General features: G+C 32.5%; 1 protein-coding gene across 1 annotated transcript; it reads left to right on the forward strand.

The window, feature by feature from the left end:
* Positions 1–2,820: 2,820 nt before the first annotated feature.
* On the forward strand, positions 2,821–10,748 carry LOC137402673 (probable cyclin-dependent serine/threonine-protein kinase DDB_G0292550). The gene is made up of 14 exons (XM_068089177.1): positions 2,821–2,995; positions 3,426–3,495; positions 4,436–4,513; positions 4,641–4,834; positions 5,026–5,229; positions 6,145–6,261; positions 6,990–7,136; positions 7,398–7,625; positions 8,198–8,998; positions 9,257–9,472; positions 9,580–9,708; positions 9,866–9,976; positions 10,097–10,252; positions 10,648–10,748. The coding sequence occupies exons 1-14, from the start codon at positions 2,821–2,823 to the stop codon at positions 10,746–10,748; spliced, it is 2,727 nt and encodes a 908-aa protein (XP_067945278.1).
* The last annotated feature ends 8,865 nt before the right edge of the window (positions 10,749–19,613 follow it).

Consider the following 19,613-nt stretch of genomic DNA (forward strand, 5'->3'; position numbering starts at 1 on the left):
CATTTGATTGAATTTAAATACTTAAAAGATAATATCGTTTTAGTGTCAGAACTTTGAATTTTAAAAAAGTGATATTAAAAGACATTTTGAAACGTTATTAAAGTTAGCTTTTCCACAAAAGTTGAGTAAATAGTGGGCTAAAAAATTTCAAGCTGAGAATTTACTGTCTGCTTCTGTGATTAATTTTTTTAAAAAGCAATGACAATAAAAGTTCTGATCCTAAGCATATTTACCAAAAAATATTCAAAGATTTAGCTTTAAATGATAAGCCTTAAACTAAAATGAGCCTGACTATGGCATCAAGTTTTGCTAAAGGTTCCTTACGGAATAGATATGCACAGAGTTTAGCTCACATTAAACTTGGCAATCATTGTCTGAGGTGCCAGAAGTTCCGAAGATTGAGTGTTATGCCCAAATATGTTTTTATAGTCCTCCTAAGTTTTAATAAATAGTTAATGGTAGGCTTATTTTTATTACTGCACTAATTGCATTTGTAATTTGAAGTCTATTGTTGTTTTCTAGCGTCTGTTCACGAAATTACTTTGTATCGCAAACTTAAAATGGATCTCTGAAAAAGAAACAGATGCGCATACTTCAAAATATAACCATGATTTAAATTCAGCTTATCACATCCCATTAACAGCAAGGTCAAGCAAAGTTCATCTTTCTTTGGTTTGCAATTCATATCATAAATCAATCGAGCAAATTTGAATAAGCAGAGCTTTAAAATCTATGAAACAGTTTATAATTCTTCATTGACTTTTACATAAACAAGTTGAATTCAAAATAAAATTATAAGACGCCGCTAAGTTATTAGTGTTTACTTATATTTGTAGAAAAAGGTATTTGTCAAGATCTAGTTAAAACAATAAAATCTTTGTAAAATGACAAACTTTTGCACAAATATGTTAAATGCTCAGGTCTACACAATTGTAACAAATATCTCATTTAGCACCTTGAATTAGTTTTTATAAACATATGTGTATAGGTAGTAACATCATGTTGTATATTATTAAATTGCTGGCTGTAAGGGTTCTGAAATATAAAAAAGTTTCGGTCTTGCTTTAAGCTTAGTCGATAGCATTCAACACAAACTCTTGACTTTATATGACTTTATATATAGATTTTTATAAATTTATATAAAGATAAGTGAACTATTTACTTTGCCATTTTATATATATAAATGGAAAAGTAAACAGTTATATTATATATAAATATATATACATGTATGTATATATTTATATATAATATAAACATATATATGTATTATATATAATATATAACTATATATATAGTTATATATATAGTTATAACTATATATATAACTATATATATAGTTATATATAGTAACTATATATATAGTTATATATATAACTATATATCATATATATAACATATATATCATATATATCATAATACATATAATATATATAATATACCATATTATATATATAATATGCCATATATATATAATATGCCATATATCTATATATACTATATATATATATCTATATATATATATACTATATATATATGTATATATATATATATATATATATATATATATATATACTCATGCTACAGACAGTACTGTTTCGGCTATTGAAGCCTCATCAGTGCAGCTCAGAGCTTAGGCAAGGGACACAAATCCCATTACCAATGAGAGTTGATTTCCTGCCATGAAACAACTAGGTTGCCTCACAGACTTTAAGAAAATCAATGTGCTGGCACCAGAGTGCTCAAATCACAAAAGTGATGAGCTTTGCACAAAGGCTAATAGTGCCGCACCTCTCACAGAGTGCTCAACCAAACCGAAGTGAGGGAGCACAATACTCATGCTACATATATATATATATATATATACATACATATATATATATATATATATATAGTGCTAATAGTGCCGCACCTCTCACAGAGTGCTCAACCAAACCGAAGTGAGGGAGCATAATACTCATGCTACATATATATATATATACATACATATATATATATATATATATATATATATATATATATATTTATATATATATATATATATATATATATATATATATATATATGTATATGTATGTATATGTATGTATATATGTATATATACATACTAGCTGTTAAGTGTTTGAGAGTGTATGTATTCTGCTGGTACCGTATCAGTTTGGAAGATATCTTTTCAAGGTACCTCTAGTACTTGCAAGGCACCAGAAGTCATTTGCATGCTGTGCTATCTTATGGGATAATCCCCTGTGCCGTCGCGTGCCAGTAACCACTTCCTACACAAAACTTAGACATATCAAAAGCCTCTCTATTTGGTTTATATCTGCACTGACAAAGATTGGAAGCGTGTTAACTATTATGAGATGCCGGTTAACCTAGTGCCAGGTCCAATTTGTGCAGGAGTTGTTGTTAGAATGCCAACACAACGGATGCTATTATTTTGTCATCACGCCGAGTTGAAATGGATTTATCACACTTGGATGAATTTGCAATCCTGAAACTTTTGGTATATAAAGGCAGTCAGGATCTATCCTCTCCATATTCTGACAAGATTCATACAAAGATCTTAAACACAGGTAAAGTATACTTTGAGTATTTTGCCGACCTTCATCTTCATAGTAAAATGTTGTTACACTGGTGTTTAAAGAAATTTCTAGATTTTCCATATCTAAAGTTTTGTAATAGAGTGCTTTAATTACCCTGCAATGGTGTTCAGATTGGTGGGTAAATTTCTATTGACTATTTTCTATAATGAGACATTCTACAGTAGCTTTTGAATGAGCCTCTCAAACTTGTTATCTTATAGCTCTTAGGTATTCTAACAAGATGACGAAAACATTGCTGCTGTTGGGTGCTGCTGCTATGTTGGCAGCAGTTGCTATCGCACTGCCAACTGATTATAACAGCAAGGGAAAAGACTTCGTTGAAGGCGATGCCAAAGATAACTCGGTGTGGCATTCAACAAAAAATGGAGGGTATAACGGAAACAACAATACTTATGGTAAGACTGTAGCAATGCCTATTGAAATGTCTCTTTTAGAGTTGTCTACTCATAAGTGGAAAAACCTAAGAGAAACTGCGATGTATTAGTGAGTTGTTTATGGCAAGCTAACAATGCCTATTGCATGTTTTATTAGAGCTTTTCACTTACAATTGAAAAATCTAATAGCAAATGTGATGCGTAGTGTATTTGTGGAATGGTCATTACATTTGTTTGATTTGACTCTACATGGGACGATATCTTTAGTCAAGGTTGAAACTGCTTTCATTTTTAGTCTCTCATCTGTAGACTGAACAATTTAGCAAAGTGAAGAATGTTTATGACCAATTAGAAACATTGTCAAAACAATTATCTAGTTAACGTTGCTCACGAAAAAAGATCTCAGCTCAGTTTCAGCTTACATTGATTCATAAGTATAAACCAATTTTAGGTGAGAACAATGGTAACATAAATGGAAACGGCAACAATGGTGGAGCCAACGGAAATCTCAATGGAAATAAGTAAGTTGGCTACTATATTCTTGAGGTGAGAGTTTTTGAAAAGCTTAAAACCACCAACCATGTTTATTTTTAAGAAATCCATTTAAATTTTAATGGTGGTGATCTGAATAAAAGGTATAGTTTAAAATCATATAGCTTTTATATGCTTTTCAATACTATGCTGAAGTTTAACTCTGTAAAAATGAATCGCTATAAAAAACACATTATAGAACATTACCATTTCTTTGTGGAAACTAAAACACATCAATTGGCTGAGTACATAGCTAAAGATTTTAACTTAGGATCTTGTGGCTCTTAGAAAAAATTTAAGCCTTTTTACGATACAGTATAAGAAATTGATAACTGCTAAATGAGTAGTAAAATATCATAGCTGTTCCATTGCACAACTTTAACAGTAGTAGTTATCTTTAACTTAGTTTTGCCTTTTTAATAAAATATACAAAACTAATATATAAAAGTAAAAAACCACGAATTTATTTTGCAGTTTTAATTGTTATAATATAAATTAAAACATAGTTACTCATAGAACAACACATTATGTTACAAAACTTCAGCTAAACAGTTTAACTCGGCTTGTAAAGTCCCAAAATATTAATTATATTACAATGATTTTAGAAACTTTTAGGTGCTCAATAAAAGTTATATAAAGTAACAATAGTAGCAATTATATTGAAAAAATAGGAGTCAGAACTGAAAACAGCACCGAAAAGGGTGGTGATAAAATATGTATAAATTCATATTCAACTGATCTTTGCCTACATTTCACCATCTTTTACCGGCAAAATGTATTCAGAATTTTTTTTAAAGCCTAGATTATAGTATATATTATAATATGGTATGAAAGTGAAATGATTTTAGTAAATACAGATAGAAAGCATCTTTGTTAATTTGATCCATGTTTGCTAAATGCTGTTGAAGACTTCTTCTCTTTCAATTTTAGAAATCATGGAAGTGATCATGGCAGTGTTAACGGAAACGGAAATGATGGAAACAGCAATGGAAATGCCAATGGAAACGGGTATGTGCTACTAATAGCAAATATTGCATACTAACAGCAAAATTAAAAGTTATAAAGGTTAGTTGTGCTACTCGTGTTATAGTAAGCAAGCCTGGCTTATCTAAAAATGTCTGTTCATCGTTTTCAGCAATAAGGGAGATGGAAGTGGAAATGTAAATGGTAACAATAATGATGGTGACTTCAATGGCAACTACAACGGCAACATCAACAAAGGTGATAAGAATGGTAATGCCAATGGCAACACCAACAAAGGATATAAAAATGGTAACAACAATGGAAATGGCAACAATGGTTCTGGAAACGGAAATGGCAGTGGAAACGGTAAACAGCTGTACACAGTTCTAGCATCACAAGCAAAGTCAATGTTTTAAACCCTTTTTGTTTCTGAAGTTTAGTGTTGACTAAACATTCTACCTGTTGAGTCTGATACCTAATGTTTAGCTGGACCAAGATTTCTGGCTGTGTTAATGATGATAATGTTAGTAATCTAAAAATTTTGGAACAATTTGCAGAAAATGATGGAGATGGCAATGGTAACTCCAGTGGAAATGGTAACCAAGGAAGTGGCAACGGGAATGGCGGTGGAAATGCCAACAAGGGAGACGACAACGGAAACTCTAATGGCAACTCTAATAATGGTTATGATAATGGAAATGGCAATGGAAATGAAAACAAAGGTGATAACAATGGTAACCTCAATGGAAACCAAAACAAGGGTGACCGAAATGGTGGACGAAATGGAAATCGTAAGTATCCTTAAAAACTGTAAAAAAACGACAAAATGGTTATCCACAATTTTTGATCTAAACCTCACATCTTGCAGTGGGGATTGAACGATCAAAGTATTACCCCACAGGCAAGAGCACTAACTACTACACCACCGCAGCTCTAGCTGTGTTTTACAAGTGGTTGTACTTATTTCATAACATGGAGTCTCTACATTACTTATTTATGTATATGTATAGTTGTTGTTTGCAAAATCATTGTTAGTATGTTTTGAAGTTAAGTAAACCTCACTATTACTTTTTCTATAGAGAATAAAGGTGACCGAAATGGAAATGTTAATGGCGACGGTAACCATGGTGATGACAATGGTAATGACAATGGCAACGAAAACAAAGGTGATGCAAATGGTAACAACAACGGCCTTGTTAATGTTGGGGATGACAATGGAAACTACAATGGAAACAGTAAGTTTTGTTTTAATTATTTGAGCGCCTTAGGTGCCTAATTAGTGGTGCTAAGGGCGGCAACCAAATTTTATGAGAGAAATTTTAAAAGAATTCAATATATCTAGGGCAATTAAAAAGTAACTATTTAAAGGTTTTTTGAGTCGAAAAAACCCAATTTTTTAATTTGAAAAGACTCAGCATAAACTTTTCTTAATATCTATTGTTGTAAATATTACTATTATATATATAATAGTATACATATACTATATATCTATTACTGTAAATATTGTTTTGAAGTTGTATTCATTTTATACCGTAAGCGATTTTTGCAGTCTTTAGTAGATTTATTGAACATACTCAAAGTAAAGCTTGAAAAACACAAAATAAACTGTAATTCTGCACAAAAATAAAAGAACTATGTAAATAAATAGTTTTGCTTGAATTTGTTAGAAAACCAAGGAAGTAACAATGGAAACAGTAATGGAATAAACAACCGAGGAGACAACAATGGTGGGCACAATGGAAACACCAATAATGGTAACAGCAATGGTAATGGCAATGGCTCCAACAACAAAGGTGATGACAATGGTAGAGACAATGGCAACCAGTGAGTATAAAAACTCTTTTTAAAAAACAATGCTTTTTTAAATTTTTTGTTAACAATAACATTTAAATACACTGTTTTGTTTAAAAAATTATCTTGTTACTTAACATGTAACTTTTAGCTTCATTTGCTGAATTTTTAAGTGAATTAATGTAAATATTTTGTGACTATCATACAAGTGCAGATGTGTATGTGTACATTGCTTTGTTAGTCTTTAGAGAATAACATTTTTTTAAATTTAGAAATGAAAGAGATAGAAACGGTAGTGGTAATGGCAGCTCCAATCAAGGAGATGGAAATGGAAGAAAGAATGGTAACAAGAACAAAGGAGACAACAATGGTAAGAAGATTTTGGTCAATTGAACCAAATAATGGTGAGCGCGCTGAAGCTCGGTTCCTATGCAGTTTCATAAAACTGTTTTACAACCAAAAAAGTTTGTGAAAATCTGTTGACAACCCGTGGATCAATTTTAGTTACTAAATAATGTGCAACACTCAACTGTGTGTTTTACATGATTCAGTAAGTTCTGCTTAAAAGTTTTTGCAGAAATTAATTATGTCAAAGGTCTTATAACTTTAGCTGTGTTCTGAGCTGGATGCAAATTAAAGTGAGTTGAATATTTTTTCTCAACTATCGTTTCTCCTTCAACCACAAATAGCTAATTGTTAACAGGAAATGGCAGTGGCAATTCCAACCAAGGCGATAACAATGGTGTAGTTAATGGAAACCATAATGATGGGAACAACAATGGTAATGGAGCTGGTAATGGAAACCGGGGTGACCGAAATGGACAGTACAATGGAAACGGAAACAATGGAGACAGCAACGGAAATGGTGTCGGAAACTGTGAGTTGATTGCTTGTCTGATCTCATACCAACTAATCTCCATTGTTAAATGATTAACTGTAGAAAGGCTGGTCAGTCTCCCCTAATCTATGTAGTTTTTCTTTTGCCTAGAATTTACCCAGAAACAATAGGCTCATACAAATTCAGTTGTTCGAAACTCCAAAGCAAACTGTGTAAACAAGTTTGAAGTTTAAATTCACATCTTGACTTTTGGGATATTGAGTTCGGACAACTCTTGCTTACAAGGGTTGATATTTTCAGCTAATGTTGGTGACTATAATGGAGCTCACAATGGAAATGAAAACCGAGGTGACAACAATGGAGGTAACGTTGGAAATGGTAACAACGGAGACAACAATGGTGTCAGCAATGGTAATAAGAATGTTGGTGATGGAAATGGTAGAAATGTTGGCAACCAAAATACTGGCAATGGAAATGGAGTTGGTGGAGGAAATTACAACTATGGTGATAACAATGGTGGAGACAATGGCAACAGAAATAATGGTGATGGCAATGGTGTTGTTAATGGTGAGTATTTTTAAAACCTTCACTCACATTTTTAAGCTTTTGCGGTGCAGATGAACAAAAAATTATTGTGTATTACCTTCTAAAACCAAAAGAACAGTTGTGCGTAGAAACCCAAATCTACATAGTTTAAAATTTTAATGATGCCACAAAACCAATACATCATGTGAAAAAAAACAAAGTCACACTTTTTTCATTAGGTAACTACAACACTGGAGATGGAAATGGTCGAGTAAATGGCAATGGAAATGATGGAGATTATAATGGTGGGGTAAATGGCAACTGGAACAAGGGAGATGACAACGGAGTATTTAATGGAAACACTAACCAAGGAAATGACAATGGTGTGAAAAATGGAAATGAAAACAAAGGAGATCAGAATGGCCAAGGAAATGGCAACTTCAACAATGGAGACAATAATGGAAGAAAGAATGGTAAGAAACTCATTGTTTGGAGTCACTTACTTAGTTTTCCAAAGTTCAAGAAACAAAAAAATCAAACAAACAAAATTTTGAATGTTCATTTTTAAATTGTAGGAAATGAAAATGATGGCGACAGAAACGGAGGCAGAAATGGAAATGGTAATCGTGGTGATGGAAATGGTCGTGACAATGGCAACCAGAACAAGGGAGATGGAAATGGCAGCGATAATGGTAATGTGAACAGCGGCAATGACAACGGTGTTAACAATGGAAACAAAAATCATGGCAACAGAAATGGTGGCAGAAATGGCAGCGGTAACCAAGGAGACAGAAATGGTAATAATAATGGTAACACCAACAATGGAAACGACAATGGTGGTGACAATGGTAACCGAAATAGAGGTGATGGTAATGGTAATTCTAATGGCAGCAACAATAAAGGAGATGATAATGGAGTAAAGAATGGCAATGGCAATAAGGGTGATTTCAATGGCGTTGCAAATGGAAATAGCAACTCTGGTGACAGCAACGGTAGAGCTAATGGAAACTACAATGCTGGTGACAACAATGGAGGCGCAAATGGTAACTTTAACCAAGGAGACAGAAATGGAGGCAAAAATGGTAACAACAATAATGGCGATGGAAATGGTCGACAAAATGGAAATCAAAATAATGGAAACGACAATGGTGGACACAATGGAAGTAACAACAAAGGAGATGACAATGGTGTCAGCAATGGAAACGGAAACAATGGAAACCATAATGGAAACAACAATGGAGGAGGAAATACTGGCGACAGAAATGGAGGAAACAATGGTAACAGCAACAAAGGAGACAACAATGGTGGAGTCAATGGAAACTCTAATCACGGTGACGGAAATGGTGTGGACAATGGCAACTACAACCACGGCGATGGCAATGGTCGTGTGAACGGTAATGTTAATGATGGAAACAACAATGGCGGAAATAATGGCCAATTCAACTATGGTGATAACAATGGAGGTGGAAATGGAAACAACAACTATGGAGATAACAATGGGCGAGTTAATGGAAATGATAACTGGGGAGATGGAAACGGTGGAAACAATGGAAACTCCAACATCGGTGACAACAACGGTAAAGTTAATGGAAACGAAAATGATGGCGATAACAATGGTCGTGACAATGGAAACCATAACAGCGGCAATGGTAATGGACAAGTAAATGGCAATGGAAACAATGGAGATAACAATGGCCAAAAGAACGGTAATGACAACTATGGAGACAACAATGGTGTCTATAATGGCAACGAAAATGATGGAGATGCTAACGGTCAAGGAAACGGCAATTACAATGATGGTAATGGAAATGGAGGAGCAAATGGAAACAACAACAAGGGTGACAATAATGGTAAGCCAATTAGTCTCTAAAAGGTGCAGCTACTCCGAGCTAAGTTTTTTTCAACGAAGCTATTGAGTCGGAAAAAATATCCTCTAAAGCTGCAATAATACTTTCAGGTGGCTCCAATGGCAACTTTAATGATGGTGACCATAACGGAGGATACAATGGTAACAATAACAATGGTGACAAAAACGGTAACCGCAATGGTGGTGGCAACAAAGGAGACAAGAATGGAGCTGGAAACGGTAAGCACGAAAAACTGCACTACATTTATAATGTTATTTACAGTTCAGTCTAAAATAAGTAGCTTTTGTTTATATCAATGCATTGATGAAGTATTTTGTTTGGTACTTATGGATGAGATTGGTTTTCTGTGATAGTATACATTGCGATTTTTTCTAGGAAACAACAACAGTGGTAGCAACAATGGTGGGTCTAATGGAAATGGAAACAAAGGAGACTATAATGGTGTAGGTAACGGAAACAGCAATGATGGAAATAACAATGGCGCAAGTAAGTTAAATTAATTTACAAATAGTATTAGTGCTCCAAAGCTGTGAGTTGATAATACAGTTGCTAGCAAAATATCAAATGTAAAACAGTTGTATCTGTAACATTTATTTGAAATTACAGATAACGGAAGTGGCAACACTGGCAGCGGAAATGGTTCAGGAAATGGAAACAGCAACAAAGGTGGTAGCAATGGTTTGAACAATGGAAATGGTAATAAAGGATCTGGCAATGGAGTCGGTAACGGAAATGGCAATGTTGGTTCAAACAACGGATCAGGTGAGCTAAAGATTTGCCTTTTATAGTATAGAATAGGCTTCTAAAACTTAAAAATATATCAACTGGTGATGAAGAAAGTAGATTTTTTTAATCCATACCACTTCTATAAGTTTTATTTTTGTAGTTTTTATTTTTCTATAGCCCAATTTCAACTAATTATATTTTGTTAACTTTTTTACTTGCTAATCAAAAGATTAATGACAAGCCCTTTAGGCAGTAGCAGTTTTTCACAGTTGTTTAGGCCTGTAATAAACTGTATAATTTTAGATAAATGCTGCGGCCTATTTTATTTAAAATAAACTTTTTAATATCCATCGCTCAAGTTCCAAGAGTGCTTAAGTCTAATCAAGATATCAGTAGTCAACAGTTTATTATGTAAACTTTATATATTTTAGGCAATGGCAATGGAAACAGCAACTCTGGAAATGGTTCAGCTAACACTGTCACCGTTGACCCTAATGCTTGGAAGCTTTACACCAAAAAAACAAAATACTAAACGCTTCTTCACGGACGATAGAATTCTTTCTTCAAACTACAGCGATGCTTTTGAAAACATTGCAAGTGACTAAAGAAAAAAACTGTTTATTTCAATATATGATTTTAGAATATATTTTTAACAATTTGGCAAGAAACATTTGTTGTAAGCTTAAAACACCTAAACATTGCATTTTTAAAATGGTTTAATATAGATGGTAGCGTTAATACTTCAGTGTAAACTTATTATACTTTTTGCCTAATAATTTTTGTGGCTAATGCAAATCTGATTAAAGGTTTTATTATGAAGCAGTTTTAACTTTATTTTAAAATGATACAGTCAATATAAACCTTGCTGCTTCTAATATTTTTTAACAAAAGATTTGACATACTACAGTGGTACTGAATTTCAGAACTTTTTCATTTGTTCAAATTATGTTCTTAGGTAACTCTGAAATATGAACTCTTATGTAACTCTGTTTAACAATTAAATCGTGATTATTAGGTTTTCGGTTTCGTTATAGTGGTTTGATTTGTAGATAACTTAACAAAATTTTCATGTTTTCAATTTCAAAAATTTCCATACATGTAGTATGTCCAATTTTTTTGCTATATCAAATTTAGAAAGAAGATAAATTGTTTGACTCTCTTCTTTAAACTTGCATCAATTTTAACTAGTGATTATTTCATTACATGAGTTCGTAATGTTGTTTAACCATTTTTGAATCTCTGTTGAGTGTTTTTTGTTTATGTTTCAAAGCCAATATTTTGGCTTAACTATTATTATGAAATATATGGATTGGTTGCATAAAAAATAATCAATTCATGAGCTATTCTCTAAAATATTCATGTTAGAGACAAGACAGCTGCTACGCTGTTTCAGCAAGTTTAAATTACACACAGAAACGATGAGCACATATGCTAATACACGTACCTAGATGTTTCTTCAATTGTGAAGAATAAATGTAAAACCTTTTTTGTGGAAGTTATTAAGCAAACCTACATTTATATCCACAGAAGCCATGACAGACGCAGACATTGAAATAAATTAAAACTGCTCAGTAAGTTTTACTTACGTGAAAATGGCAGCATCTGGCAGAAAAATTGTGAAGTTTGATTAAAAAAACTAGCTCAGTTTCGAAAAGAAAATACGCAAATAAATAAATTTTCCCAGAATTCTTGCAAATTAGTATAGAAGCAAATGAGCAATAACAGTTTATTTCAATTATATAAATTGATTGAAAAAGTGATATTTACGATAAAAAGAGTTGGGTCCATCTGTCTGTTTGTCTGTCTCATGCAACAGTTGGGGGTCAAAAACTATTGCTTCATCCAAGGTTTGAACTCTTGACATTTAGCTTCGTAACCAGACACTTTCACACCTTCACTAATCTGCAGCATCAAATGTATTATAATTATTGTGAACATTATCACTCTCCGTGTTTTATCGGCACACCTGATGACCACTCATCATACATTAGAAAGCCAAAGAACTATTAACAAATAATTAAAAAGCATGATGAGGAATAACGATAGAAAACAAGTAATAATAAGTAATAATAACAGTAAACTGAAAAAACTGTTTCAGCAAACTCATTCACAATCAATTTGAATTGATGGAATAGTCCTGAAGAGTATATTAACTTTTTTGTGCATTCTTTTTGTTACAACATGTTCTCTTTCTAAAAAAGGTCATGCATTAATGTTTAAAATGTCGCATTATATAATGTCTTTATTTTTAAACTTTATATTAGGTAAATATATATGCATAAATGTAAATAAATAATATAAATAAAAAATAAAATATAATAAAAAATAAAAATAATATAATAAAAAATAATAATAGAATAAAAGATAATAATTTAAATATATATTATGTATAAATTTTTCTATCTGAATTTTATCAAATTCTAGCTGAATGCCCAACATTATATGGGTAATAAAATGATTACCAAATGGCTTTGAGCAATGTAGCTAATAGAGCTAACAACTTACCATATTAAGAGTAGTTTCATTGTCCTGAAGTAATGAACTCTCATGCAATCATGAACTTGAAGTGTGCTGGTATTTTTGCAAGAAATGCATAAGTATGTGCACTATTATTTCCTAGTATGACAAAAACAGCATAATGTAGTGAGTTAGCTTGCTGGTCTGCATACCTGGAAGCTCCAAGTTTAATTCCAGCACAAAATGAATTTTTCATTCCTAAAATTTTATCGGTATGACTTGACATAGGAATGACGAATGGCAGACAACCGCTGAGAATATATATCTACATGGAAGAACCAACAGTAGTGATACCACAGGGAAAGTGAGACTTACTGCTGCCTAACTGAAAAATTGTAGGGCTTGGCAGGTGTCATTGCTGACTGTGCCTGATAAATTTGTGGTAATAATTAATATATGTATTATTGTAATTTATTTATTATTAAACCGCTTGAATAAATATTTTATTATTATTATTAGCAATTATTATCTTCACATAAAACGTGCCTAATAGTTTATATTATGTTTTTGTGTGAATGAAAAATGAACCGTTTTATTTCAAAACAATTGTAGCGTAAAAAATTTGCAAATATTGCAAACATTTTTTATTTAGAATCAACTAAAACTATCACTTTTTAATGGTATTCAAAGTTGTTAAGTAAGTTTGCAAATCCTGAAAGATAACCACCAAATCATTTGTGACGTTCTGGTGGATATTTAACGAAGACAAGAACTACAGCTTGTCTCTAAAAGTTTAGTACCAACATCCTTCTAAGAGTTGGTACTAGTTGTACTAAGTATATACATGTAAGTACGAAGAGTTTTTATGCATGAGAATAAGTATAGGTCCAGAGTTGTCTTCTCAACAGTCGAAGGTTTTGAGTAAACTATTGCAGATGTACCTAACCCAAATCTGTTCAGAATTTTGCAGCCTAGTTCCACAAACTACTGACTCTTTTACTTGACATCAGATAAGTTTGTAATAAGCAAAATCAAACAAGATTACAAGACAGAAGATGATTAAAAGAGGTCAGCAAAACAGAAAACACACCGATTTAAAACTAAATGTCATAATAAAATAAGAATCTTTATCACTCTAATCTTTATTTTTTGTCATTTAATTCTGCTTAAAGTAATCTAACTTATTCTAGCTAAATTTTCCTCAGCTGATTCTACTAATTTAAAGTTTTCCTCAATATAGTTTAACATAATATGTGTAGTATATAATCTTTTTATCATCTTGCTCTTTGCCAATATTTCTTTCTCGCTCTGGTTTAACTATGTTTATGGTGAGCTGCTTGTTTTGTACTGGAAATTTGTGTTTTACATTGAAATTACGTTTTGTATGCATATTATCCCACAACCAAACAAGCGAGAGCGAAGTTTGAGAGTTTTTATGATAAATACATGTGCACAAAACTTACAAAAATTATTCATTAACAACGTCGCAAACCCTTGTTTCAAGATCTCATCAACAAATTTAACCATCGTTTTGTAGAGTCGTTAAAGTATAATAACGATACAAAACACATATAAGCCTATTTAAATATGTTACCAAGTCTTTGTAAATTGTCAACAGTCTCTTAAAGCTTACCCACCTGATCGGATTATACACAAATAGACAAATTAGTTTGGCCGAAATTCGTCACAAAACGCTTGACAAGCTTGGTTTAATAAAAGTTAAGACAGGCTAACAAAATGCCGAGCGACAGAGAATAGAATCATTAAGCCGTGCTCATTTCACAAAAAAATAACGTGCACATTTCACCAGTCTATAGCATTGTCGAATTGCCAAAGGTTTCTGTAATTAACGTAGAAGTACAGAAATCATTTCATTTTTGCCGATTTTAAAGTAACTGACATTTTGGAAACTTTTGAGTACTTTGGTATTCTAACTAATGTCCAAAGCAGTGAAAGTAAAGAAAATGATGATGATATTTTGTTCTAACGATTCTTATGAGATTATTACAATATTTAATTATAAGTTTAGATGACTATTGAAGTGTTATAGTCACACTAACAACATCGATGATGGGTAATATATTACTGCTATTATTTTTTGTAAATAGTTTTGTTAAATAGATTTTCTAAAAATCTATATAAATATCACTACTTCTTGATATTGTTAGTTATGATGTTTTGAAATGTAAACAAAATTGTTCATTGGTTTTCTATTATTACTGTATTACTATATTAACAATATTGGTTATTCTAATAATATCAGCGCATTTACTTCTAATATTGACCAATATTGCATTTCTCCTATTGCAGGGGGAAAGAAATAAACATATAATATTTTCTTTTCATTATTGCTGATTGTCATGACCAAACACTTTTTAAATAGATTTTCTAAAAATCTATATAAATATCACAACTTCTCGATATTGTTAACTATGACGTTTTGAAATGTAAACAAAATTGTGCATTGGTTTTTTATTATTACTATAGTAATAATATTGGTTATTCTAATATCAGTGCATTTTACTTCTAATATTGGCCAATATTGAATTTCTCCTATTGCATGGGAAAAATATAAACATATAATCTTTTCCTTTCATTATTGCTGTTTGTTGTATATAATAACACCCAAACCCAGTACATTACAGCTACCATTGCAGTTATCCTATTGCGCCACAGTACCATTTGACTGCTAATATTGCATTTCTCAACCATCAGTATCATATATATCAACATAATCAACATATATAAACCATAATATATTTATTTATATATATATAATATATATTGTATATACATGTATATATAAACTATAAATTCCTAAGAATTATGAACTATTATTACTAAAATTAGAGTGCTCAACAATATATTGGAGCAGCTATATACTAATAAATTATTTAAAAGCAATACTTATCTTTTTTTCTCAGCTACTGTCAGTTTTATGACTTGCTCATTCATCAGGCTGTGTTGAAAAAAATCTATATATATATATATACATAAAAAATTGTTTCCTCACCCCGGATACCCCAAATGGGTGGTAAATTCTGCTCTAACTCGGGTCTCCTACCAGAGACCTGGGAGTTTGAGCACTCGCCTCAAGGTCTTAGCTGTTCCCAATAGCGCACTGTTTTGCAACTCACCTGAGTTGATTGTTGTTGGTATTTGGGCAAGCCACATTTTATGCGCCGGTGTTATTGCGCCCAGTGCCCCAATGACTACTGGGATTACAGTTGATTTTACATTCCAGCATTTTTCAATCTCTTCTCCAAGAGGGAGATATTTCTCTACCTTTTCTTTTTCTTTGCTGGCTATATTGTAGTCATTGGGTACTGCTATATCTATTATAATAGCCCTCTTGTTCTCCTTGTCTACCACCACTATATCTGGTTGGTTTGCTAGGACATGCTTGTCAGTTCGGATGTAGAAGTCCCAGAGGATCTTAGCGCGGTCATTTTCATTGACCTTACCAGGAGCTTCCCACCAGTGTTGTGGTTTATTAAGGCCATACTCATCACATAGACTTCTATACACAACACCTGCAACATGATTATGCCGCTCAGTGTAGGCGTTTCCTGCTAGCTACTTGCATCCACTGGTGATGTGTTGGATGGTCTCAGGTGCATCTTTGCACAGTCTGCATCTAGGATCGTGTCTAGTGTGATAGATTTTCGTTTGGAGTTGCCTTGTTATATATATATATATATATATATATATATATATATATATATATATAGTTTTTAGTTGCTTCAAAATAATTAGTAAGTTATTTTACAGCAATCAACAAAAATTTTCAGTTGAGAGAACAATGGAACTTTGCCTGACTCTTTCAAAAAGAGGTGATTATTTTTAGAAGTGTGTATGTAGGATTTGATGTACTTGTCAGTGTATAATACATAAATAAAAGCAGAATGTAACAATTCATTTGAATTGCAAATGAATTAAGGTGGGCAAAGCAGTGAATATGATTACATCATTTTTCATAAGCAGAAGTGACAATGCCAAACTCATCAAAATTAGAAAAATGATATCAGGCATTTTTAGCGTAGTCATAGTCACCAAGTCAGTACGGTGTACTAGTAGAATCAGTTTATGTTAAACAAAGCTCTCTGTAATAACAACATTAGGAAAAACACCGAACAATTTGTGTTGTCACTCTTGAAAGAACTATCTAACCTATAAAGAATTTCTAAGGCATTAGAACACAAATTTGTCCTTCATAACGTTTCTACGCATCTTATAAGCAACATAAGCAACATAAGCAACATTACTGTCAAGTTGGACAAAACTGAAAATAGTTAATGAGTAAATAAAAGCTTCCAAGCAAGGGAACAGTGAACATATGGATTTAAAATAGACCATGGCAAAAGTGATAAAAAAGTTCATATTTCAGCCTAAGTGAGCAAAGTCTGCAGCTATTTGTCAACAGAAACCATTTACAAAAATATTTTTGCATATAAATGAAGACGGCTAGGAAATATAATAAATATTACTTTGGCTATAATAAAACACTCCATCAACTTTTTTAAAAACAGGAAGTGACACGATTCGTACTATTGCCTTTTCTGTTTCCTTTCCATTTCTATCGCAATAAAAGCACAGCTTGCATGATGAATTAGTAGAAAGACTAAATAATAAGCACTAGAAATATATTATCCATTCAAACATAAGATGTGGCTTTTGGAAAAAGAAAATACAGCATAACCGACGTGGTTAAATTTTAATTGTTTATAATTTTGATTTTGATGCAAACCTCTGAACAAATGTCTTTTGCATCAAAGTCATGGTTTGGATTTGGTTATTGAGTTGCTGCTTCCTAATTTTCTGTACCTATTCAACAGTTCACTACTGTTTTTTATGGTGGGTGAGGTTTTGGCAGTCATCAAAAACTGTTTAATGAGAGAAAACAATTGCTTCTACTCGATGGTTTTGTGTTTTATGTGTACGAATAACCTGTTTTTTTGGAGTAAAATCTGCAGCCTTTTTACTAAGGTATGACAAAACCTGTTGAGGTTAAAAGGCTTTTCTGACAGCATTATTGATCCTTGAAAAGATCAGTCTGACCTAGAGGTTTAGAACGCCTGGCCTCTAAACTATTGGTTAGGATTCAATTATCCAAAAAGGGCCACTGGTGACAGGAATAACATCCAACCATATATTGTTTTTTTTGCAATTTGGTATGTCTCCAGTTGTTGAGACTCCTTTGTATTGGGCTCAAAAAGGTTCAGCCAAGGTTATATAGCCATTTTTGGGCAAGATGGCTCGTTAAAACTTGCTTTCATAAGCAGATCTTTGACGAATTGCTTGCTTACAAAGGTTCTTGCATGACTGAAAGCGCCAAGGTGCTGATTGTCTTTAGCCAATGAGCCACGATTGAAGCAGACATCATTTTCAATCTTTGAGGGATTGTTTGCTTACAGTGCCTTTTACGAGACTGAAAGCATTAAGGTACTGAATGTTTTTAGCTAATGAGCCGCGGCTGCTCTCTATTTATGTAATGATCAGTCTATTCAAAATAAAACTTTCACAAATAAAAACACTTCTTAGAGAATACAAAAGTGTCATGAAAGTCTCTCAAAATACTCTAAAACCCTTTTCAACATGACTTGTGACCCCTGCATAGTTGTCTTTTCAAGTTGTACCGGATTGTCACAATCTGTAAAGATAAAAGTGGAAGTGTGACGCATATGATAGAGCACTACTGAGCCAATATCAAGCTCGTGTGCCTACCTCCACGCCTACTTGAAAGATTCACAGGAAGTGGTTGCCTTATATCTGTACCAGGAATAGCAATATTTATGAGGTTTTAATATATCCTCATGTGATGGAGTTTGTGAGTATAAAAGGTAGCTAAAGATTAAAAGCCAGACAGTCACTACAGAGAGCACACTGCATTATCAAAAGTTCAGAAGTTCTTTTTTTACAGACAGGTAAGACACTACTAGCTATTACTATGATAAAAAGTGACAGCTGGTAACAGTGTTAATAAAATTGCAATAAATTATATATTTCAATTGTTTGTACAAATAATTGGGTAAGTTTAAAATGAAGGAAGGGTTTTGTATCAATGCTTATGCAAAAAGTAAAACTACAAAAGGAAGCAAAGCATTTTAATAAATATAAAGCTAACAAATGGTTGATCATTAATCGCTACGCTACCATACGGGTTATCATGCTGTGCTGATTGATTGAATTAGTCATGCTTGCCTTCCATACATTTTTCATGAATTTTCTTCTGCGGTAGCTATCGGATACAGTTAACATATGGTTTACAACTATGAGCATTATCGAAATCCAAGTAGTTGTGTTAGAAAAAAGTGGTTGTGACAAAATAACAGTAAATACGTCAGAAGCCAGGTGGATCTGGGAACGAAAACTTAAAAGGTCCCAAAATATTTCATACTTATGCTCGCCAAGTTACTGGCATGCTTGCCAGTACTGGCATGTTACTTAACTGCTCGCCAGTTACTGTTCAAATATTTCATTCTACAGAACAGCATAGTGTGCAAAGCATGAAGTAAGCATGAAACAAAAATGCTGTTAATTTTTGTTTAAATACACTTAAATATTTAAATATATACTTAAATATTTACGTGTATGATATATATTTTTTAAATCGCTTGAATACACTTCTCTGTAAAGGGGCTGTATTCAAGTGATTAATGTGACTACACTACAATCATAGCAAAATGATAATGTAGTCACATTACAATCATACAACCTTATGATTTTAATGTAACTACTTTACAATCATATGTTTATGCCGATAGATTATTACATACTTTTAGACACGAGCATTAGACATTAAAACTAGACATTATTAATTTAAACAATGATTACATCACCTGTGGCTAAACTCAAATAGTGTAGCCAAATATGCAGAACGCTTGCTTGAAGCTCACCAATTGCTTTTTCTTATTTACATGTATTTTAGATACTTTCCAAA

The sequence above is a fragment of the Watersipora subatra genome, chromosome 8, assembly GCF_963576615.1.
Source record: "Watersipora subatra chromosome 8, tzWatSuba1.1, whole genome shotgun sequence".
NCBI lineage: Eukaryota > Metazoa > Bryozoa > Gymnolaemata > Cheilostomatida > Watersiporidae > Watersipora > Watersipora subatra.